Source organism: Lissotriton vulgaris, chromosome 6 (genome assembly GCF_964263255.1).
Source record: "Lissotriton vulgaris chromosome 6, aLisVul1.2, whole genome shotgun sequence".
Lineage (NCBI taxonomy): Eukaryota > Metazoa > Chordata > Amphibia > Caudata > Salamandridae > Lissotriton > Lissotriton vulgaris.
Window position 1 is genome coordinate 936244061 of NC_141694.1, and position 25851 is coordinate 936269911.

Consider the following 25851-nt stretch of genomic DNA (forward strand, 5'->3'; position numbering starts at 1 on the left):
TACTACAGGTACTACTGACCTGAGTTACTATAGTCACCTTGATTATACGGACTCTAGCCAGACCCACAGCTTATGAAGCCAAGTGGATATCCATGTTAACATCCCCCTCTGGTTGCGAATTGTGCTCCAGCTTCCATCCAGACTTTATGCCCTACCTTGAGATAATTAAATCTTAATTACTACCCTTGTGGCCGAGCATTGGGCACTAGCTTCCGACGTAATTGACAGGATGGCCTCTGATTAATGCCCTACCCTGAGATAACCCAGAATTAACTCCACTGATTCTCTGCTGTGACTGACCCCGCTACCATTGTGCCTCTACCCATTGTGACTAATTCAGACTGCTCACCTATAGCCCTGAAGATGATCTCAATGTCATGAGATCGAAACGCCGTTGACCCCCTACAACAGGAACTCCTTACATTTTGTTAATTCGTCTGGAGTTCCATTTTCTTGTTGTCAATGCGATGTCAAGATTTTAATTTACCCTCACTTTGTCACTTCACGCTTTTTTACACTTTTATGTGAGCACCTGAATACTATTTAAGTATTTTCAACTGTGTTTTGTTAATAAATACCGTACCTTGCAAGACAATTTTGCACCTGTACCTCGTTTGATACTTCAATGTGATTAAATATCATTGTAAACGTTTTTCCTGATAGTGTCTCCCTTTGGGAGCACTAACTACATATATGGAGCCTTAGGGCCACCTCTGAACCATTGTTTTTTTCTGAACGTATTTACAATACAGCGCACTATGGTACAAGGACTGACAGATGCGTCAGAAATACTGACCCATCTGTTGACGGAAAAGTCACGCATTGCCGGAGTCGTGTCACAAAGCATGACGCAACTCCTGCAATGCGTGTTACAACCTATTCCCAATACACTGCGTCACTCCATAGGCCTGCTTGAAGCAGGCGTAAGGTTTTAACGCAGTGGCATCCTAAAAGTCATGCAGTGAAATCTTGTAAATTTTACTATATCACTTTTACAAGGCTTTCCGCCGTGGGAACACCTACTGTGCATACATTATACCTCATGCAGGAATAATGTCACGCAGGGCTTTACAACGTGACGCATCTCCCTAGATGCGTCACGTTGTAAATTTGCCAGATTTTTTACGCTGCAGTTGCATCACATAAGTGACATAATGGCAGCGCAAAAGTGTTGCAAGGGGCTTGTAAATCTGCCCCTGCATACATTATACCTGGCACAGGTATAATGTGGCGCAGGGGTTTACAAAGTGACACATCTACCTAGATGCGTCACTTTGTAAATATGACGCAACATGGCGCCTTTTTACGCCGCTGGTGCATCACAAAATGTGATGCACCGGTGACGCAAAAGGGATGCAAGGGCTCTTAAATTATCCCCAAAGTGTTTTGTCCAGAATCACAGGACGTTGCACGTCCTTGCCAAGACTTGAACCCGGTTCCCCAGATTTGGGGTCGACCGCCCTAGCTGTTAGGCCAAATCCTCTCCCCTTTACTTTCTATATGAAAAGCTAAGAAAAAGGTTAGAATATTTTGAAATGTTGTTAAAATGGAAAAGTGTTATATTCTGCTGGTTTCACCCAGCAAGTGAAAAATGTCAGCCACCTTTAATGCTATCACATTTTTAATGCTATCTCATGTGTAACTACCTTCCCTATAGGGGAGAAAGGGATGCTCGTAGTTGAAAATAAACTCGTTGTTATGTGTTGGTCATTAATGAAAGTGGAGTCAAATTTACAGAATAATGTGCATATCCATAAAAATCATCCAGAGCGTTGACAATGTATTACCTTTGTGTTTTCTTATTGGTTCAAGTTTTTCAGGTTTTTCAAACTTCTCTGTAGTAGCTTCTGTCAAATAATATAGGACAATAAGCATTATTATATGACGAATACATTTTGCAAGACTAACTTTTAATCAGTGTTTACTTTTTAAGATTATTATTTCTTCAGTACTAGAACTGCCAGCTGGGTACCTGACATCAGGAACTTCATTTCTTTACAAGACCCTTGCGTCGCGGCTGTGCCACTTTTTGTTTACGCAGTGACTGCGCAATTAGTACGCCACCCTGCCCCATATCCACAAACTGACACATTAGGTCCAATAAGTCAGTTTGTAGAGCTCTGCATCACATTATACCTGTGGCAGGTATAATGTATGAAGGGTAGGCTTTGCCACGCAAAAAAGCATGTAGAAGTGGCGCGGTGAAATTTACAACATTTCACTCCATCACTCTATGACTTGACTGGGTCACAATCCTTACGCCTGCTTAGACCAGGCGTAAGGATTGACGCAGGGCTTTTTGCCTGTGGTTGCTTATATATTCTGACGCATTGCTGGAGTTGCATCAGTTTTATGAAAAACTCCAGCAATGCGTTATTTTAGTTCTATCAGATACGTCAGAATTTCTGATGCATCTCTTAAATTCTTGTGACATTGGCTACTGTACTGTAAGTACAGTGCATTTATGATGTTGCAAGGACATTTGGTGCAGGCACAAGGACATTGATGCATCAATTCTGATGCTTCAGTTTTTTGCAAATGAGGCCCTTAGTTTTTATAGCTAATAGGACAACCAAAATTAAGGCTTGTATTTTCGCATTTTCCATTATCTCTTCAGGCCTACATGCAAGCCATAGATTGCAAGGAACAGTTGTTTAGTGTTAAAAAAATGAGGTTACTGGTTGGCAGAGTATAAACACTGCCTAAGCAGGAGCCACAATCTAAGTTATGGTAATTCCGATACACAACCTAAATTATCCTGTGCTCACCCTCGGGTACATTGGAACAGAGCATTCAGGCGTAATTTAAGAGGCAATTTTCTAAGTATTTGTGCAACACTTGGATTACGATAACACAGTGAAAACACCTCAAAAAGACTCCATACCAGTTCAGGAAAATAGATGATATTTTTCCGAGAAAAACAAGATCAAAATGACAAGTCAAGGTATGAATTTTTAAAGATTTGATCAAGAACACAGTACTTGGAAGTCAATAGCGCTAAAAGGTTGCTGAAGGTCATGCTAGACAAAAGTCAATCCAAAATTCAGGCTTACTACAATGGATTACAGGCTGGCTAAAGGACCCACGCAGGCCCGGCTGAACAAGTACTTTTGTATGGAGCAAGGTTCGACATTGAGGGCTTTATAAATCAGTTCTATCTCACCCATTCGGGTCGATGCGTCGGAGTCTGGCCTCACAGTGGCATCTTCAAGTCAGTGCTGTGTTGTTGTCCAATCTTGCAGTCAGGACCCACGTCATCTTCAAATCGACCACTGTGTCACACCGGGAGGCACTGCATCGGATCCACACAAAGGGGTCACTGCACTGATTTTTGCTTAAAACAGCAGCTGAACCCACTTCTGAGGACAAGGAATGGAGAGGGCACCTCAGGCAAGGGTAGGACTCACAGCTGGCAGAGTCCAACAGCACCAGCAGTGTTGCAAGAAGTCTTGTGTGACCCTGATACTTCAAAGAACAAGAGACAAGCCAATATGCCCCTGGAGAAACTTGGTTTTGAGAATGTAGAGAACAGATCCAGTCCTTCTCACTCCTAGGCAAGAAGCAGCAAGCAACATGTCAACACAGGAGAGCAGGTTGCAAACTGGAAGTCCTTCCTACAGCACATCAGCTCTTCTTCCAGGCAGAATGTAATTATTTCGAGCAAAGGTCTGATTTGAGGATGCCAGGGGTCCAGTACTTACACCCAAATGTGCCTGTGAAGGAGGAGAGACTTCAAAGAGGCCTTTAAAGATCACATGGTCCCTCTTTTTTCTGCCGTGGTGCCAGTCTCACTACAAGGGGGTAGGCAACTCCTTGTGTGAGGACAAGCACAAACCCTGTTGGGGTACAAGTGCCAGCTCCTCCCTCCCAAACTACTTCAGGATTGCCCATCAGCCTGGTGATGGTCCACCAGGATGCACATGGCACACCCCAGCTCCCTTTGTGTGATTGTTTAGGTAGAATGCATAAAGCCCCGCTGTCACCCAACCCAAACATGTATTCAGAGACAGGCAGAGGCACAGAATGGTTAAAGTAAGAAAATTCCAGATTTCTAAAAGTGGCATTTTCAGACTTACAATTTAAAATCTGACTTCACCAGAAGTTGTGATTTTAAATTACAGAGACACAAAACTCCTAACTTCTATCTTTTACCAACTGGAAATTACGCTTAAAAGCAACCTATGAGAGAGATAGGCCTTGCAGTAGTGAAAAACACATTTAGCAGTTTTTCACTACCAGGACATGTAAACCCTAAAAATACATGTCTTGCCTTTTGAAAACACTGTATCCTGCCCTTAGGGCTACCTAGGGCCTACTTTGTGGTGACCTATTTGTAGTAAAAGGGATGGTTTGGGCCTGGCAAGTAGGTTAACTTGCCTGGCCAAAATGCAAAAAACTGCACACTCAGGCTCTGCAGTTGCAGGCCTGAGCCATGTTTAAAGAGCTACTGAAGGGGGTGGCACAATCAGAACCGCAGGTCCACTAGAGGCATTTAGTTTGCAGGCCCTGGACACATGTAGTACACTTTACTAGGTTCTTATAAGTAAACTTAATGTGCCAATTGTGGATAAGTCAATGTTATTATATTTTGATTACAGAGCATATGCATGTTAGCAATAGTTAGCAGTCGTAAATTGTACAGAATCCTAGAGCCAACAAAAAATAATTCAGCAAAAAGGGGAAGAGGAAGACAAAAGATTTAGGGGTGACCCTGCAGAAAAGCCAATTTCTAACATTTAGAAAAGTAGGTTTAGATATAAATGTTCCTGGTGAAGAGGTTAGTATGCAACCATGGGTTTTATCCTACAATGTCTTTCTTTGAAATGAAAGGGCCACAGAAAAGTGCTAAAACTCACTATCATATCTTACTTTCTGCGTGAAACTTTATTTGTTTTTTGAGACATACAAACAGACCAAAAAGCATAAGGCTCCTTTACAATTGCTACACAGTAGAAACAAACAAACGTTTCCCCACAGAATAACAGTAATTGAGTTCGTGGAGCAAAATCAGTTGCAGGTTCCTGGGCTTTTTTCATACCCAAATATGTGAACCTACCTATGAAAGTCTTGTTATTCATCTTCCAGGGATTGATCGGGCTCCTTAACGGGCTCACGGAAAATGTATCTAGAATGTAGTGTTGAAAAGAGTAGCCCCTCACCTAAGGTACTCCAGGATCATGCAGCGGTCAAAGCCCTACTTCTAAAGCTCCAGGGAAATAGGGTCAGCAGCCTTCCATCACCTGGCTATATCTTTGTAAGCTGCAATAATGCCTAGCCATAGTAGGTCCAGCAGATATTATTAATGTCTAAACTTTTGGATATGGGGAGGAGAATGACCTTTGGGTCTATTGGAATCATCCAAACCTACAACTCTCCCACGCAATCAAGCACTTTGTGCCTATGATGTGCAGAACAGCAGTACAAAGGTATTCTGCTTTCTGATTGTGACTAGGCCTGGGAGATGAACTCCACTCTGTTCAAGGAGATTAGTGCAGAAGAGTTTTTGTCCCTGCTCGCACACGCCAACCGTAAATTGGTGAGCTGGAGCTGCTGTTCGGGGAGAATTTCTACTAGAGCAGCAGGAAGATCAGCATGAACACTTATGGAACTCTGTGCAGAGTTTCACCTTGTGAAACTCTGCAAACTACCCCCAGGCCTGATTGTGACACTGCATGTTGTCTGCCATGGCAGTCACAACCATCCTTCAAAGCCCTCCCATCATGTACTAGACCAAGTGTAGGTGTTTCAATCGAATGGCCCTGAAATAAAATGCAATCATGGCTTCCCTGGGGGAGCAACCCACCTCCCACCAGTCATCTTCTGTCAGAGGGCTCAAATCACTTTCACATGCCTCCCACAACTTGCTAAAAGTGTCAGGTGAATTATTAACCAGATATCCTTACACTTTTGATATTTTATGGTCCACAAGGTCTGTCAGCAAAATCTTAACGTCCAGTGTGCTGTATTCTGAAGGATCCTCTAGCTTTACTATGTAAGGTCAGAGTGCATAACGGAGCTGCAGATAGCAACAAAACTGTAATCTATGAAGGTTATATTTATCCTGTAAAAGATTTCAGCATAGTTCCAGTCATAACCTTATCAAGCTTGGACATTCCAATAATATTCCACCTCCTGACAGCCTGCAACATGGATACTTGACCCCGTCGACTTCCACACCACAAGGGAGTCTCTTCTGTCTGACAACACTCCCAAGACAGTGCCCTATTCTTGTCATGTCAGATAGCTAGTACTATTGTTGTGGCGGAGGAAGCAAGGGGAGGCCACCCCATCATATAGGAAGTGAAGAAGTGAGACCCCTACCTAATTAGTGATAGTGAAAGCTGGGTCGCCTTGGCTGTCAAACAACCATTCATTTATGATGACCAGATGGGATGCCCTATAATAAGAGGTGATGTTAGTGTCTACTAAAAAGTCCCAAAATAGGGCATCAAGCTGCATGAAAAAATATTGAGGAATGAGGTATGGGTAGTTCTGAAGCTGATATAACAGACACTACCATCTTGGAAATAAATGATCGACCTGGAAATGACAATGGAAGTGAAACTCAAGTCTCTGTACAATCTTTCTAGATTTGTGTCCACGCTACCTGGGTATGCAGCATAATTTAGGCCCCAAGTTATTGAATGTCTTCCCTTTGGATTTGAATGTCGGCCAACCAAAGCAAACCAAAGCAGGAGATCTGAGTAAAGTACAGGAAAGATTGGCCCTTATTGATAGTCAGTCCTGAGAATTCCCCAAAAATCCAAAATATGTGAAGGGTTGAGGTCCTGAGTCTTAGGGCTCAGTAAGGAAAATCATGACATAATTGGCATGTAATGCCGTCTGATCTATGGTCTCCGATGTCCACTCAAAAACCCGGCATCAGGGCATATATTCGGGGCCAGGTGCTCTAATGACATTGCAAAGAGGAGCAGGGACAATGGACAGTCCTGACAGGTGCCTCGCTGCACAAGGAAGAAGTCCAATATTGAGCACCCTTTCTACACCCATGCCACCAGATTTGCATAGATCAGATGGAGTCAACTGGTAACTTTAGGACTGAAGTTCCCTTAAGCCAATAAGGTGAAAAGGTATTCCCATCCCACAGAGTTAAAGGCCTTGAGGAACTCTGCTAGGAAAAGTGCATGGGCCCCAGGCAGTCCATTAACCACATAATGGGCTTGTAAACTCTCCTAATATTGTGTTTGGTGGTGCAGTGGGGCATGAGCCTGGATTGGCCCGGGTGGATCAAGGTCTGGATCACCCCTGCCAACCAATTAGCAAGGCCTTACCCAAATATTTGTTTCAACATAAAGAAGTGAAATATGGCAGTAGGAAACACAGCAGTTGGGGGGGCAGCCCTGGTTTACGCATGCCCACTATGTCTGAAGTGCAAAGATCGAAGAGAAGAGCCCATCCCTGAGCCATCTCAGCAAATACTGCCCCTAGAGGCTCCAGTAGCTGGGACTTGAATGGCATAAAGAATTCAGCAGGAAACCCACTGTGCCCTGGAGTTCTACCTGGCTGTAGGTGTCCAACAGTCTCGCTGAGCTCCTCCATGGTGATCTCTCCCTCAAGAACCTTCAGAGTGTGATGGGAGGTCTCCAATGACAACCTGCAGGTCAAAAACATCTGGCATAGAGGTGCCAGAGTACAAAGATGCATAATATGAAGTGAAGTTGTCAGCTTTTTCTGATAATCTTGGATATGGGAACCATCATCATTGGTTATGTAGGCGAAGGGTTCAAGCCGAACTGCAGTCAAATTTAACCAATGAAGGGCCTTGCTAGATTTGTCCCTCCACTGGTAAATGCAGCCAGTGCAGCTATTCAAGTTTTTCCAACTTTCTCTAGCTCAGTCTGAACAGAAGGACAAAACCATCGGCTTATCCAGCTCCATAATTGGCATCAAGAGTTGTCACCTCCCTCTGCTGCTCTTGATGCCTATCTGTTTGACAGCTAATTGTGTCTCGTCATAAGGGTGCTTTGAACGCTTCCCAGAGTATTTTAGTTATCATGCCAAGTCTGGGGAACCTTAAAGGGTAGATGATTACAAATCAATTTGTCTGTCCCTCCAAACAACTCAGAGAAGCCCACATGGAAGGCCTCGCAGAGCATCCTTCCGTATCTTCCGCTCTGGCCTCGAAATGTACCACCGACCTGCGCAAGTCAGCAGTTTTTGCCTAGAAAGCCAGAACGGAGTCTTCGCTCTCCAATATCCTCTACACTACCTCATTCAGAGAATTGCTCAGGTCTTGGCAGAGCAGGGAGAGGCTGGTGCTGAGTTCACCAATCATTTCTATCAAAGACATTCCGGAGTCCTAAATGGCCTGGAGGATTGAGGCACTCTGGTCCTGTGAGGTCTACCCGACTGCTTGGAGTGAATTCCTCAGTACCCCTGGGGCAGATCTGGCAAATATATACATTTTAGTGTGTAAGGGCAGTGGTCCTGCCTGTTTGTCCCTACCCATAGGTTTTGCTGCTTTAGAAGCGGCAATGGTAGACCCAAGCATCTTCGTCCTTCCAAATGGGTTCTTGATGCAGCTCTACTTGTACAGGGCAACCCCACAATCAGTATGGGGGATGAGGTATAAATCCACAATTCCATTGAACATCCCAGACCCGCAAGGCCATCTAGGCGAGTGTCCGAATCAAAGCTGGCACCCTTTCCCAATTTACTTTGTCTCCCAAAAGACACAAAGCAGTGCTCTGAGTTTGTTCCCTCCTGTCAATGCAATATATGTAGCCCAAACACCACAGCCTCTTGATCAGCACTCATCAGGGCACCTCAGCCACTTGCACTGCCCTCCACACTGGGAGGCCAACCAGGATTCCATCTGCCTCAGGTCCAGTTACTACAAAACAACAGTTTCTCACATGTGGGGTGCATCCAGGGATACTAGTCTACCAGGCTCGTAATGGCCCACCTGTGTTATATTCCCATTGTGAATGAGAGGATGTAGTGCACCATGTGCAGTTTAAAATGATAGGCCTTAATTACTCCAATTTGGGGGAGAACAATAGATTCTTATCAATTGGAATACCAACGGTTTTCTTATGGAGAATATCTCTCTAAAAATACCAGACAATATCATGGGTGTGAGAAAACTCCTCTTTTTACAGGGTTGCTTCAATTATTTTGTCGAACTGTATTGCTGATTTTTAAACTCTGCACAGTCAGCCTCGCTGTCTAGTGCCCAGTGTACGGGTTCTGACACTTAATCCATGTCACAAATGTATGTTACCATTTCCCTACAGTGACATGGACATAAAGCTATTTTCATTGTGTCAGGTCTAGCTGTCCTATGTAAAAAACCTGAGTTCAGATCAAAATATTAATACTGTATCTTAAGAATATGACCAGCTAAAAAAGTAATTCAACCCCTCTTTTTAATAGTTGTTTGAAACCCAATTCAATTGTGGAATTGAATATTTTAATTATTCTTAAGGAAAAGTAACATTTAGAAAGTTAACCTTTTATCTAAACTGTCAAGAGACTTCTTAGCATAAGCATCTGCTAGCTTTCAGCCTGTGCTCAAGCTTGGGAATAAGTGTGGAAGAAGCATGGAAGGCTTTTCAGAACTAAACAATAGGCTGTCTAGAATGGGTTCTTAACTCCACATAGTCGGTGTAGACCTGACATCCTTGATGTAGTATCCTCCCAATTTTCTTGTCTTCACTCTTACTGTTTTCTGAATTGATTTTTGTTGACTTTAGGACTCAGTGCACTTTACTATTGCTACTCAATGCTAAAGTGTTCTCTCCCTAAAACATGGCAAACTCGGACTACAACTAAATGGCACATTTAATGTACTTGTTAGTCTAGTAAACTGGTACCACATGTACCCAGGGCCTGTTAAGGACCAGACCTGCAGCACTCATTCTGACACCATCTAAACTAGCCTTTTAACATATCTCTCAAGCCCGCCACTGCAGCTCCTGAAGTCATTATTCACTGCTGTAAGTTCTATCTCTCCCAATGAGGAGCCCTGGGTTATCTTACCACTCTTCAGTATACTCCTGGACCTGTGGAGATTACAGAAGAAGGACCATCTTGCACCCTGTCAAAGTACTGCCTTGCTCTCTGAGATGGAAGACTGATCCTGCTCCCTTCCTCCCAGACTACCCTGAGTCACTCCAAGGGGGAGTGGGCTGACCCTTGCCAGAGTTATAGGAACACAACAAGTTGCAGAGGCCTTCCTGCCCAGGCTCACTTGCTGCACAGCATCTCCCTGGTCATACCTGCAACTAGATTTTCCAGAGCCTTGCTTGCTTCTGCCGGAGGGAGTTCATGATCCCCAAGGGGTTGCCTTCCCACTCCTGGACACTTAGTGCTCATCAATTGAGCTCTTCCTGTGAAGAGAGGTGAATTCCTGGTGTTTTGGCTCTTCGCTACCACAAATCGGTCTAGTAGTGTGGAGCCTCTGCGGCCCCCGACAACCACCAACGGGACACTCCAGTGAAACATACTTTTCATGCTACAGTGACTGTCAGGTATGACCGGCAAAGCGAGATATGCACTTTACCCCTCTGCAACAATAACCCACCCTACTGCAGTGACTGCCTGCACACCAGGCCTGCTCTTCATGCTACAGCGATGACCATCCAAAATGCTCTCCCTGCCCCTAGAGGCCTTTTTTACTGTGAACAGAAAACTCCATGCCAGAATTTGAGAAAGTCACTTTCCCAGCGGAACTAACTTGGTCCTTGTACCGAGCCCACGATCCAGCATGGTTGGCCTGAACTTGTGACTTTGCCCCAGTCTACCAAGATCTGATTACTGCATGACTGTGAGTGGACTTTGTGCTTTAATGTACTATATAGACATAAAACCTTGAAATTGCATATCTCCAGTTCTATTGATTGGATTTTTATAATTCTGGAAACATTTTCTTTATTAATGTCACAGTAGTCTTTCAAAATTAGTTTGGGATTTTTCTTGTTTTGCATCTTCATGTTCATGGTTTTACTGTTTGTATGCTAAGTTAAGCTTCACTGCTTTGTGTCAAGCTCCCAGAAGGTTAAGCTCAAGTTAATTCAGTGCCTTCCATCGTTAGCCCTGACTATTGTTGTTGCCTGAGTTGGGCTTCCATCCCCCGGAACAAATAACCCACTTTCTTACAGAACGGGGTGTGAACATCCTATGTCACCTCACTGTTAAATTAAGTTTAACAGGTCAGTTGATTCACATGCAACTCTTGGGGTGCACATAAAAGGGAGAAAACCGGATGCCATGACAGTTCTTGTGTATTCCCTGCCTGGTTACTGAAGAATTCTGTTATTTTCCTCCCATACTTATGTGTCTGTTTGTTTTTGGTGCAGTGCCTGAATGAATCTGGATTTTAGTATTAGATGTTGAATGTCACTAGCATTACCATTGTACGCTCCCCAGTCAAACCAGCAGCTTTAGAGTCCACATTTAGTGTGGTTGCATACCTCTGCCATCTTAGATTTGTCCTTCTATATTGCATGTTGGGCCTGTTTGCAAATAAGCCAATAGATACTACTGCAAAGTTAGATAGATCAGGGATAGGGAATCCTTACTCATACGGACAGAGAGAGACAAGGAACATCATAGGGTGTTCTCAATGCAAAGGCCTACAAAGATGGACCCTCATTTAGCCTTCCTCAGAATACTGCCGGACTTACAAAAGGATGCCAAGTGGACTGAACCTGCTGCATTTAGCATCTATGTGACCTGAGGTGGTTCACCCACCTTCAATTTGACAATAAATGACAAAAAGATCCCCAAGGATCATAAGGCTGAGTCACTGTGTGGCTCTAGGAACATAAATAAGCTGAAGATGACATTCCTGTGAATAATGCCAGGTGACCAGCAGCAAGTGGACCTGTACTGGACTTTGATGTTTTTTTCTGCCTGACACACTAGGAGTCTCTAAGTGCTCGCCCTGATGTTCTGGGGCCTTTAAAGTGTACACATATGCTTTTTTGGGCAACAAAAGTATTTTGGGAATATATACAAAACCTCTGATCCAGATCTTGAAGAGATCAAACAACAAAAAATGTATCTGACCGATAGTCAATGGTGTCAGATTGAATGCTGAGTTTGTCCCATGTGGGGAACAATGCTTTCCTCAGAAAAAATTACGAAGTCCTTTTAAAGACTTGGACTTAGAAATATTTCAAACTTACCTACTTCCAGGCCCTACCAGAGCAATCTACTTGGTGTATCCAACCTGTGCTCCATCATGGTCAGCCTCAAATCTCACCTATGACCCGGTCTACCACAACCATTGATTACCATTACTACTTTGTGCTTTTTGGAGCAATTTTAACTTAAATCTTTCAAAATTCATATATTCGGTTCTCTTTATTGGAATTTTAGTATTGTGGTATCATTTGGCTCATTGCATTTTACTCTAACGTTATCAATTGGAGTGGCTTTTTTATTGTGTTGTGGGTTTGACTTTTTAACAATTTTGGTACTTCTAAATGCTTTACACCTTTTCATGAAATTAGGCATGTCAGCTCTGTGTCAGAGCTACCATGGGTTGAGCTCAGATTCAAAATATTGAAACCTAACAGGATACTGACTTCATTACATGAGGTGTAAACCAAAGCACCACAGTGTGGTAAAGGGCAGACCATTGACTTCAATTGATAGTGTAAGGACTATTGATCTGACTACAACAAGAATGACAGGGGGACAAGAGTCTGACAGCTTGCTTGAACGGCAACTGAACATCCTCCTGTGTATGAAAAGAGTGCAACTAGATATGGCCCTCTGTGGAAAATCAAAGTTTCATACCAGGTAGTAACTGTGCAAGATATTTGTCATAAACACAAGACCGAAGTCTTATGAATAGGATCCTCTGTTTCTGAGGTCACCAACAAACCGTGATAACAATGAGGGTGTACAATGCCGATTTGAGACGGTGGGGGCCACATGTACTCATTTCTGGGGACAAACGCTTTTGCATTAGACTTTTCCCAAGAGCATGCAATGAAAAGAAAAGAAGCAAAAAGATGGAGGAAGGGAATGGGAAAGAAGGGACAGGCAAGAGTGAGATAGGTGGGCAAGAAGTGACTGGTAATGGAATAAAAAGGCATTGTTGGCATTCCACGCACCTGTCGCGTCGGCAGCCGCATGAAACACACCAGAGACGGTATGGTTGGTCAGCGTTCTTCTTTATTTGTTTGTGTACAGGTACATGTATATCACGCTGTGCATGGGCTGCGCTCGTGGTCCCCTGACCTCTCACGCCCAGGTCCTGCATGGTACTGCCCCCTAACCCCTCCCCTGACCGGATCTGGTGTCCGGTATCCCTGTCCCCCTGACCCTGAGCCCCAGGGTCCTAGTTCCGTCATGTGGGCACGACATCTCCCCCCTTGTTGCACGAAAAAAGTGTCTTGCCAATTGTCCCCATGGCTCATGACAGTGACATTAGAGAGAAATGCAGAAGAGTGAGAGAGGGAGATAGAGAGAGAGAGAGAGAGAGAGAGAGAGAGAGAGAGAGAGAGAGAGAGAGAGAGAGAGAGAGAGATAGAGAGAGAGTCCCCTCACATCTCTTCGATCAGTCTCTTGGTCTTCTTGCACTCTCGCCTTGGTCGTTGCTCTCCGACGGCTGGTGATGGATCTTCTCGCGATATCTCTCTTGTCAGCTCGTTCTTTGGCGTGTCTTCTTCTTTTTCTGTTTTCACTTCCTTGAAATGGGAACTGTTTCTTGTGATCTGGCATTGGCCGGCTGCGGCTGGGATCATAGGCCCATTCACTTTCACCACCTTCAGCGGATCCTTTGCGAATGCGCTGTCTGACTTCCTCACTTGCCGCTGTTTCACAAACACCATGTCCCCTTCCTCTATCTTGTGGTCCGTTGCGTGTCTTCTTTGATCAGCGTATTCTTTTATTTTCTCTTTCTGTCCCTTGTCTCTGATGGCGATGTCTTTCCGTTCCGCTTTTCCTCCTTCTTTTATCTGCGGCAGTCTTGTTCTGCTTACTCGCCCTAGTACCAGTTCAGCGGGGCACTTCCCCGTGGAACTGTGTGGTGTGTTCCGATAGTCCCTCAGTGTCTGGCACAGGGCTTGTCCAATCGAAATTTCGGTCAGCTTTGCTCTTTGCACCGCCTTTTTGATGGTCCCCATGAACCGCTCAGCCATCCCGTTAGCTTGCGGCCACAGTGGTGTTATTCGTCTGTGATGTATGCCTAGGTACGCCATGAACCTCTTGAATTCTTTGCTTGAAAATGGTGGGCCATTGTCTGTTTTCAATGTTTGCGGCGAACCCCATGCTGCAAAGATGTCATCCAGCACTGGTAGCGTAGCGTTCGCCGATGTTGACGATACTGGTTTTACTAGGGGGAACCTTGAGTACTCGTCAATCACGACCAGAAAATAGCTTCCTGTTTCTAGCGGCCCCTAGAAGTCATTTTCCAGCTCTGTCCACACGGCCTGTGGTAGCGGGGACATTTGCAGGGGTTCCGGTTTTGGCGGTGAGCCTGTTATTTGGCATATGTGGCACTTTGTCACCGTCTCTTCGACCATTCTATCAAGTCCCGGGAACCACACTTTTTCCCGCAGCATCTTTTTGGTTGCTACCATGCCCCGGTGTGACTCGTGTACCAAGTCCACTGTTCTTCTTCTTAGCGTTTGTGGTATCACTATTCTCGTGCCTCTCATTATTGTTCCGTTTTCACATTCTGACAATTCCTCATTGATTCTTTTGAATGCCAGCAGTTCTTCTTTGTCTATTCCTCGTCCTACGCACATGTTGCTGTTCACATGTCTCCATCGTTGCGCCCTGTTGATCCTCATTGTCTCTTGCATGGTGTCATCCTGTTCCGTTTCTTGTTTCAGTTCATTCGCTGTTATTGTCGCAGGTGTACTCAGTCGTACTGCAAAATTCAGGTACTCTTCTGCCATTGTGGTAGCTTGTGAGTCCTGTGGTAGGGGGTGCTTTGATACATAGTCGGCTGGGTTTTGCTCTTTTCCCGGCTGTGGATGATTTTAAAATTGTAATCCATGAGCCTTATTCCCCACCTCTCTATCCTTGGCGGTATCTTTGCATTCGGGTTGCCATAAATAGTTATCAACGCCTGATGGTCCGTTACTATCGTGAACGGCTTCCCGTATACGCACATGTGATAGTGTTCACAGGCCCATACAACTGCCAGGCTCTCTTTCTCTGGTTGTGAATATCCTTTCTCAACTTCTGTCAGACTCTTGCTCCCATATGCAACGATGTGTCTTGGGGAGTCTCTCCCGGGCTGATGTTGTGCTAGAATTGCTCCCAACCCAACGGGGCTGGCATCCACTGTTAGCTCTGTACATAGTCTCGGGTCAAAGTAGGCCAAGTGATCCACTGCTGTCACTGCCCTCCTTATCTCCTCAAACCCTTTGTCACACTTGCTGGTCCACTTAAAAGGTTGTCCTTGTTTCGTCAGCTCTCTCAGTGGCGCGCTGACGGTGGCGAAGTCCTTAATGTAGCGCGAGCAGTAACTTGCTAGCCCGAGAAACGATCTCACTTCTGCCACGTCTGTGGGCTTCTTTGCTTTTTCTAGTGTCTCTACCTTGCTGTGGTCTGGGCGCATTCCATTTTTGGAAAAATTGTGACCGAAAAACACTAGCTCATTCCTCCCCAGTTCGCATTTTTCTTCATTGAGAATTAGGTCTGCTTGTTCCAGATGTGAGCATACCTCTCTTAGGGCCATGTCGTGTTCTTCGTCTGACTTGCCGAACACCAAGATATCATCACTGTAGTTCAGGCTTTTCTTGACCGGCCTGATGATTTGACGAATTGTCTCTTGAAAAATTTCTGCAGCCAATGAGATCCCGAAGCTCAGACGTTTGTACCTAAATAGTCCGAGGTGGGTGGAGAACGTCGTGATATACCGCGACTGGGGGTCTAGTTCAAGTTGGTGGTACCCCTTGCATAGATCCAGTTTTGAGAATCGTCTTGTGCCTGTGAGACAGCTAATCATGTCGTCTAGATGTGGGCCTGGATGTCGCTCACGTTCGATTGCCTTGTTTGGGATCCTCATGTCCACACATATTCTTATCTTCGATTTGTCTTTCTTTGGGACGGCCACGATGGGTGATACCCACGGTGTCGGTCCATCCGCTGGTTCTATGATGTCCTGTTTTAGTAGTGCTTCCAGCTCTTCCTCTACTTGTGGCTGTAGGTGTATGGGCACCCTTCTGTGATGTTGCGCGACTGGTCTTATTGTTTCATCTATGTACAAAGTTATCTGCTGTCCTTTTAGCTTCCCCAGCCCTTTTGTCAGTTTTGGATATTCCTTTAGAATGTTCTTCTTTTTTGACATCCGATACGTCATTTCCATTAGTCCCATTACTTGTGCCGTGACGTTGCTCAGCAAACATGGCGCTGGGATATCTCCTTTGAGTACATGTATCTGGTCCGTCAGTCGTTTGTCTTTGTATCTTAGTTCTTCTTTGAATTTCCCTAAGTTGATCACTGGTCGTTTTGCACCCCATGTGAAGACCTTCACTCGGGACGGCTTCAAGGTCGGCTTCACTTCCATCTTCTCGTATTCGGAGACGCACATGATATTGCATGTTGCGCCACTGTCCAAAACGAATGTGGCATCGTGTGACCCCACTTTTATTGTTACTGATTCTGTTTTCTTTATTTTCTTCTTGTCTACCAGGCATATTGTTTCATCGCATTCTTCTTCGTCTTCGTCTGAGTCTGTGTTGACCTCTGTCATGAGGTATAGCCGCTCCGTTTTCTTTTCTTCGCAATCTTCCCCTGATTAATGCAGACAAATTCCTCACTCCTGCGTCGACATGCCTGATGTGTCTGCGCGTCTGCATTCTTCCTCTGCTCGTTCTTCCCCGATCATTCCTGAATTGCGCCCCTTGACATACGCTTGCATAATGATCTCTTCCATTGCGCTTTCGGCACGTCTGGCCAAACGCTGGGCATGGGCCTCGGTGTGGGAACTCTAGTTCGCACCTGTAGCACGTACCTTCTTGCTGCTTCCTCCCGGCTTGGCTGCCTCTGTCCTGGCCGCCTCTGTCTTGTCTCCAGTTTCCTGTTTTGTTGTTGCTTGCCATCCGATGAATTTGTTCTCCACCTCTTCCTTTGCCACGTTCCATTTCTTTCGCGTGTGCTGTTGCTCGCGCTTCTGCCCTCGCTAAGGCTAGGATGTTCTCTAGTGCTATCAGCTCTTTCAATATTCTTGTTCGGAAGTCGATGTCCTGACATCCTGTGATGATTAGTAGTCTTATGGCCTGCTCGTTATCAAACTTATCGAACTCACAGTGAGTTACTAGTTTCCTCAACCTCGTTGCGAAGTCGTCTAGCGATTCGTCAGCCTGTTGGGAGGCGATCGTGAAGCTATATCTCTCGAAATCGACGTTTCTTTGTGGATCAAACTTATCCGTCAGGCATTTTATTAACTTGTCATAGGTGTTGACATCCGCAGTTGGCAGTGTCACCAGCAGGTCCTCGACCTCATCGCCCACTAGATTCAGAAACAGTCCTCGTTTCTTGGCTTCTGTGACGTCTGTTGCGTCGACGTAGTTTTCAAAACGCCTGAGCCATTTCTCTCACCTTATCACTGTTTGCGGTTCAGATAAGCTGAATGGCAGTGGTATTCTGTATTGTGCGCTTGGTTTCGGGTCTGCCATTTGTGCTCTTTCTCTCCTCTTGTTTCCTGTTCTCTTTTGTCCTCTGTATTTCCTTGTTGCACTTCTCTTTCTTTTCTGCCCCTGGCCCTTTACTCTTCTTTTCTTCTTCACTAGTCTTTCTCTTTGCTATTTGTTCACGTGCTTTTTCTGCTTTCTTTTGCCTTTGCCAGTGCCTTTATTTCCTTGTCAGTGCTTTTTCACTTTCAGGTGTTTTGCCTTTGTTATTTGCTCTTCTGCACTTTTTATTGCTCCTTTTGCCTTTGCCAGTGCTTTTTAACTGCTTTCCTGTTCTCTTAGGGGCTTCTTTTGTCGTTTTCGCGCTGTGCCTGGCCTTAAAATTGCCACCGTGCTCGTTCTGGGCTCTTATTGGCTCCCAGCGCCTGGCCCCAATATGGCCGCCGAGACTCTCGCGAGAGCTCGCGCTGGCTTTCTGTTCTCTTCTCTGTTCGCTCTCTTTTGCTGGGCGCTTACCGGGGCAGATGTTTCTTCCTGTGTGGCGATCAGGGTGGGCTCCCATGTCGCTGCAGACACTCCTGCGATGCTTCGGTCCTCTCCCTGACCCCGATGCGATCCAGGGTGGGCTCCTGGCCTCGCGTTACCACTCCTGCATGCCGGGTCCTCGATCCTCCTTCGTCGCCAGTTATCGCGTCGGCAGCCGCAGGAAACACACCAGAGACGGTATGGTCGGTCAGCGTTCTTCTTTATTTGTTTGTATACAGGTACATGTATATCGCGCTGTGCATGGGCTGAGCTCGTGGTCCCCTGACCTCTCACGCCCAGGTCCTGCGTGGTACTGCCCCCTGACCCCTTCCCCTGACCGGATCTGGTGTCCGGTGTCCCTGTCCCCCTGACCCTGAGCCCCAGGGTCCTAGTTCCGTCATGTGGGCACGATAGCACCAACATTTACTTGCAACTGCTGTGGCCTCCTGAGAAGAGCTTTGGGGCCTGGCACTCATTATTTTACAAATTAGGCAGCAGGGGTATATAATACCACCACTGCAGGCTTTTAGTGTTATGTTTGGTGGCAACATTTTTAAGTCACTCCAGTTGTTCTAATATTGATTTGGGAAATCATAGATAAGGGCAACCTCAAAAGAATCATGGGTACCTTCTGTTCATTGGCTGACCCTTGCTGATGAATATTTATAAGATTAACTTCACCTTAGGGCTCAGAACGCTGCACCTCTTCCTCAGTGGGTGCCCCATACAAATTCAGGAAAATCTGTCAGTTTTATAGGAGCTGAATTACATGCACTTAATGATGGAATTTTAGATTGCTGATCGTGCTAATCTGCCTTTACGTGTGCACTGACTCAACACTGAGAAGTGACATTTTTACTTTCTGATCAGCTCAAGAACTTCGTACCTGATGAAAAATATTCTTACCTTTGGTCGGTCAGTTGCAAAATGACGCAGAAAATGATGGAATGCAGTAGTTTAGCCCAGTTTCTAACACGCCCCTACTAGATGATAGTCTATTTGATTCGCCTAACAAAAATCTTCGTTTGTTATGAGAGTAGGACTCTATTTTAATAAATGCTCTGATAAATATCACACATGAGCTAATACACCCTACTAGAAACAAATACACATATTATTAACGTTTATTCTATTTTCGTGCTCACAACTCTAAAACTGGGCAATTTTATAATACTTCCTTAACACTTCAAGGTATGTAATACGTTCGGTATTACACTTGTCACACTGAGTTGGCTACAACTCAGTGGCGTAACGAAACCTTGAGGGGGTCCCCATGCAAGGTACCTGGAGGGACTCCCTCCGGACTCAATCAGAGCCCTCCAGCCAGGGTACTGTGCTGAGGGGGCCCCCTCGAGCTTGGGGGCCACTCGCATCGCGCAGGGTACATGGGCCTATGTTACGCCAATGCTACAACATAGTATAGGCACAGTTTAATGGCTACATTAGATATTTTTGCAATCCTCTGCTAGACCATATTATTTATTTTTTAATAGAATATTGGGAATAAATATTGTGGTTTATTAATTTGCCCTAGTGGGATCTCCTATAAAGAAGGCCACTGGAATTGTGCGGTTCCTGGGCTGCAGAATAATCTGCATATAAACTGTATAATCGACCATTTTCAGCAAAAAATAGTTTCTAGCTCAGCCTAATGAAAACCTTACACAAAACCCTGAGAGGAATCTATAAATGCTGTTTTCATCACTGCCTACATACAATTCTCCTGTTCCTTGCAGGACTCAAACGTTAAACGGTTTTGTATCTCTTCACGGCTTTCTGATTTATCAACAGTGACTTCTTGCAGCTGTTTTCGATGAAATCCTTTGTGCTTTTTTATTGAAAGCAAAACACAAAAGAGGTGGCAAACACTGCAGGCACACTTACAGCAAGGTGAAGCGAATGAGTCATATTTTGTTATGAAACTGCATTATTCAGCCATTTCAACGCAGGTGCAATGCTATAGTTTATAAATTAAAGACATGAAACCCAAATATGACACAAAATAACACAAATAATTAAGATGCCCAAGTATTGTGAAAGTATCTATGTTTTAAGGATGTTTTTCTTGAGAAGAGAACATTTCTGTTGTTTTAGAATTTAATTCACTTCCCACCTCCAGAGAATCTGCAAGATTTTGAATAACAGCAGCAAAGATGGTACATTGTATGTTTAAGGTAAGATATTCCTGGCAACCATCGAGAGTATCCTAGTGAAACAAGCACGTGATAATCATTAAACTGTCACAAATCTGCTGAAGGAATTTTTCTTGTCAGAGAGATGATGGGGCAGATTTACAAGCCACTTGCGCCTCATTTACGCCGCCGTTGCGTCACTTTTGTGATGCAACGGCGGCGCAAATCCTGCTCCATGGTGCGGGGGTACTTACAACGTGACGCATCTGGGAGATGCGTCACGTTGTAATGCCCTGCGCCACATGTAGGCGTTCCTGTGCAGGGGGGGGGCGTTCCGGCGCAGGAACGCCTCCTAAAAGTGGCTGAGTGAAATCTACAAGATTTCACTCAGTCACTTTTAGGCCCATGCTGCGTCAAAACCCTGCGCCTGCCTGAAGCAGGCATAAGGATTGGCGCAGCATTAACTAGATAGGGCCCCCAGAGCATTGCTGGAGATGCGTCGCGCTTGCGACGCAACTCCAGCAATGCGTCACTTTTACGGCACAGATGCGTCACGCATCTGTGCCGTTTTTGCACCATGGTGCGCAGCATTGTAAATGCGGCGCATCCATGATGGCGTAGTTGTCGCGCACAATAACTGGCGCATCCCTGCTGATTTGCAGGGATGCAGCAGTTATTGTAAATATGCCCCGATGTTTCCAGTAAGGCCATGCAGCGAACTGAAAAACGCACTACATTCTAGGACCCCTAGGTCTACCATAATTGAGAGGGCATAATACAAGATGTATACCCTTCTTTCCTCAAGTAGCAGAAAGTGTGTTTTACTATGCAAGCTAATTAGTTATGAACGGTGGATAAGAATGACAGAGGGCAGCATTAACTTTACAGGTTTCTGTGCAAGAAGTTGAAACCATTTGGGGAATGTTATTGTGTAGTTTCAAGTAACTATACATTATGTTTTATAATAAAATAACCTTCTGTATTTTCTAACTAATCAATTTTGAACGGGGTCAGTACCACTATTAACGGTGACAAGAGGGTATTATTGCTAAGTGAAGGGAAGCATTCTGCAGCACACATAGAAAGAGCAAAATACCATAATTGTTTATGTGCAGGAAGGGACACCTTCCTGCACATAAACAATAATTCCCTGTAACGCATGCACACTTGCACACTGGTGCGTCTGTGTTGGCGCTAGGTAGCTATTTTTAGTGCCTGTGCTAGTGAAAATACTGACATGTGCTGTGTTGTTATAAATACGGCACATCCCTGCATTATGGAATGGCAAAGTGCAGCGCTATGAAATTGGCTGCAGCGCCGCGCTCAGCCATTTCCTTGTAAATATGCCCCTTAGTTTTAGCTTGTTTTGGGACATAAAATAAGCGTGTTAGAATAGTAACATTAGTCAAAAAGAATAATGTCCAGAAATATGTTGTCTAATTTTCAGTTGCTCATAGTGCATGCCACATAAGCAATCTTCATGTATTGCTTCAGAAAACCATCCCTTACAATCTGCTTTGGACGTGTTGCATAATTCCCTTAGTGTTGCTTAGAATAATATAGCTAAAAACAATACTACACGTTTTTTAATATAAATGTTGATTCGTAATCATGCAAATTTGAGATTTGAGAACCAGAACTTGTCATGCCAACCATCAAATTACTGTTCTGAATCAGTGCTTTAATAATAACTGATTTTTAAAACAGGAGATTTGAAAAACAGCAACGTGGAGACATTTTGTAAACAAGAACAAGAAAGTGGGGAACCCAATCTACCCTTGGAGGCTTGGGCAAAACCACTAATAATAGGTAAAGGTGCCTTCAAGGGATTTCATTAAATACTCTCAGTCAAATATATTCCAAATAGTCACTTGTTGGTCTAGCTCCAACTGGTAGCTGACTATTGCATAGTCAAAACATCAAGAAACGGATAAAAAAGTAGGGGGAAGGGTCCCCACGTTTGCAGTGCAGCAGGTGGGGTGTGAATCAGCACATAAATTGTACCAGTGGTGTGGGAGATACATTTCTTATGTGAGCTGCAGTGTGTAATTGAACAACTTACATACATCACAAAATATAAGGTTTTTGAGAGAACCACAAGGCTCTGGATGGTCTGCATTAAACTAAAAAGTGCCTGTGCCATGTAGAAAAATCTATTTTTGTATATTAGCAAAGTCATCCAAAAATTGCACTATTTAGTCCTACAATACTGGGTGCTTAATTAATAAACATGGGCCATACTAAGCATTAAGGGCCTTATTGCGATGTCTGGCGGACCTCCGGTCCCAACACCGCTATCACTATGCGACCACACATGGTGCAGTTGCACACATACACTCCCATTTCTCTATGCGAGTTTGTGCTGCGGCCATAAACATGCCATAGCAAAAGCTCCCATAGAGAAACAGGAATTTCTGTTAATCCTTCCTCAGTGAGGTGCCTGCCACATGGTGCAGGGATTAACAGGGCGCAACATAGGTGCACCTGCGGCCCGCAACCAGTGGTTGCTAGGGCCCCTCCAAGGCGCTCTTTCCGACAGGCTTTCCATGTCGGAAAGCCAGACATGAAAAGCCTAATGGAAACTGACATTGTTATCCCGATCGATATCCACCATCCATAAGGATTACGGTGAGGTCTCTGACTGGCCAACAGACTGGCCGGTTTCACTTTTGACCACCTGCATTGTAATGCGGCGTTTGGAAGTGAAACCGACGATGTGACTTGGAAAGCCTCTGACCTGTGGTAATTAGGCACTTTGCTGTTTTCAATGTATAGGTAAATAGACCCATTTAGAACTGGTTTCCCTCATAACTCTGGCATAAAGATCATAAGGCTCAACTCTATTTTAAGTAGGTTAGGGCTCCATTTTCTGTATTTTTGCAGAATCATGTACATATCTATCTTTCACACAGATGTGTGTTCTTATATTTTGAAGATCATCCTAACGTGTCATTAACATGGCACCTACTGTGCCATAAGCCTGGAACAAGTGCCTTGTTAATTTAATTTCAAGGTGAAACCAGAACAAAAGCCTAAACTGTGTAGTCTGATTTGTTGTATCTTGACCTTCTTTCTTTAAAAGAATGTGCTCTATATTAGCATCCATAGCTCATTGGCTACACCAAAAATTCCTCAGGTGATGTTGGAAATGACATCTTAGATAAGATATAGTAAAAAAAAAGACTGACACTTGACCACTTGTCAAGAGGTGTCCTTTGCCCCTTATTATCGGGAAAGTTCCGGCAGAGAAAATCATGCCTGCCAGAGATGCTGCCACCATATCACATTTTCTACTGAGAGCTGAGATCAAGCCTGAGTCAAGGAGGAGCTGTTCTGATATGAATTTGCCTTTTGCAGGAAACAGGGTCTACCTGACACCTGATAATACATCGTTTTGCTGTAAACGGGTATGCAGGGCACTAATTCTCTCTATGAAAATCTAGATGCAAGTTATGCTACTCCATGCTTTCTAAGCGTAGGGCATAGTAGTAGGTTTATGGTGTTAGGTTGTTAATAAATGGCATTTTCACCATGGTAGAAATGTTCATTTTTATTCTCTTTGTATTTGTGGGGTTGTAATCATATTCTGTGGGGTTATTCTAAGTGTGCTAAGCAACAGTACCTGTTGAAATACACCTGCTTTTTAATTAAAGTGTGTTTTTCTTAGTGTAATTTGTGTATGTAGAATTGAGGAGGGTAAAAAGAGGTTTGTTTCTAATCAACACTGTATCTCTGGATCCCTGGTTTAGGGCTGTTAGTAACCCAAAAGAATTGACGGCAATTTAAATATTCCTTGGGTGGGATTCTGAGGGGCTACAGAAACCTGTCTTTTCTCATTCAACCGCATTGAACTAACTTCACTCGTGTCACACGTTGGGTGATAAAGCAAACCTTGTAGAGCAAAGTCAGACTCCGTTTATGCAACAAACTTGCACTAGAGACCCAATAAAAATCCCTGGCTGGCTTATTGACCATTCTCTTGACAAAAAATGGTTTCTGTCAGGAGAAAGTCAGAAGTGGTATGAACATTCCTGAATCTGGGAAGGAAAGCGGAAAAGTCTTCTTTTCTAGCGGTCAGACTTTGCCTGACCACTAGAAGCAGAAGAAGACTAATGGACTCCTGACTCCTGCTGGCATCCATGGACTGGGACTGCTCTCCAAGAATCAGAGTGGCCTGCTTCCTGTCACCTGCTGCCAAGGCACAAAAGCAGAAGCACTCTTGACTCCAAGAAGACCCATCTAATCACTGTGGACTGGGTTTTGCAAGAGCCCTAGCTAGGAGCTACCTAGAGCCTAGAGGCCTGCCTTGAGAATCTTAGTGCTACAAAGAGGGATTTTCCAAGTAGATGGCGAGCTCTCTGGCTATTTTTTTTCTGTCTCTGGACGGCAGTGGCCATTAATTTTAATAATTATTAATATACATTAAAATATTGTTTTCTTTAGTTGGGAGTTTATTTTTAATTTAAGTTTAAAGTTTTTTTACATTTTATTTAATGTCATATGTTTCCATTAACTAAAGTTTGTATTCAAAATACATTCAATAGTGAACCACCATTTTATTATTTTGTTCTACATTTAAAGTAAATATATACAATTCATTTACATTAATATTTAACATAAACATATTTTTTATATTTATTTTTGAGTTAAATATGTGTTTTTCAACTGTTCTTATACTTTGCCATAGACAGAAAGCAGTCTCCACATGGTACAGTATTGTGAAAAGTAAAAAAGTGTATTTACCTAAAAAATAAATATTAGAAATATCCTACTTGTAACGGTAATATGAATTCCTTATATTTATTTACTTTACAAGCAAAACAAAATAAAAATGAAATTGTGCAGCACTATTATGTTAAATTTCAATTACATTTTAATTAATTGAAATATTTTAAATTAACCTACGTTTATTTTTCTGAAGTTTAAATTAAAAATAAAAATCCCAATAATGTTTTAAAAAGAATTGTCAAAAGTGATGTTTAGAATTAATTAAAATTAATATAATAATGTTTTAATAAAATGTATTGCTACATTATTTTTTTTTAATTCAAAATAAGTTAATTATTTTTTATAATTAAATAATACATGTGCAGTTTTTTTTAATATTTTTTCACTTGAAGTTTGTGAATACCCAAGAGTTGCAAACTTATTCAAAAGTGTAAACCCACTAAAAAATGTAAGTTTACTTTGCGAATCAGGCCCGATGTAGAGACTAAAATTAAGAAACAGGGTTCCATTTTAAGAGCATCTATCTATTTCAGGGATTAGAGCAATACAGGAATGCCTTCGCAATGTCTTTTGGTCATTGTCTTTTACAAAATCAGTTTCAAGGTGTGATGGTATTTAAAAACTCCAATAAAAATTGTTACCAAATAATCTAAATACTACAACTTGCCTTAAGGTTGCAAATACAGCCATTTGGAAAACCTCTTGCTGCAATTAAAATGCTCAATATCAATCACTCTGATAGTGCCAAGCCTAAATTATAATAAATACCTCATATAACACATGAGATTTTGCAATCACTGTATATACGTCAGTCTCTAATTTCTTTATAACCAGCGCAGCCAGTCTCTGAACAGAAAAAAAAGACATACAAATTCAACTATTATTAGTTATTACAGTCGAAT

General features: G+C 43.6%; 1 protein-coding gene across 50 annotated transcripts in view; it reads right to left on the reverse strand.

Annotated features, from left to right (window-relative positions):
- LOC147708230 (uncharacterized) overlaps positions 1–25851 on the reverse strand; it is a 2035583-nt gene that overhangs the window by 1708796 nt on the left and 300936 nt on the right. For all 50 annotated transcript variants that reach the window (XM_086926979.1, XM_086926974.1, XM_086926953.1 and 47 more), the window contains one exon: positions 1788–1847. In XM_086926979.1, the coding sequence (XP_086783105.1) occupies positions 1788–1847 (60 nt within the window). The remainder of the gene's footprint in view (positions 1–1787; positions 1848–25851) is intronic.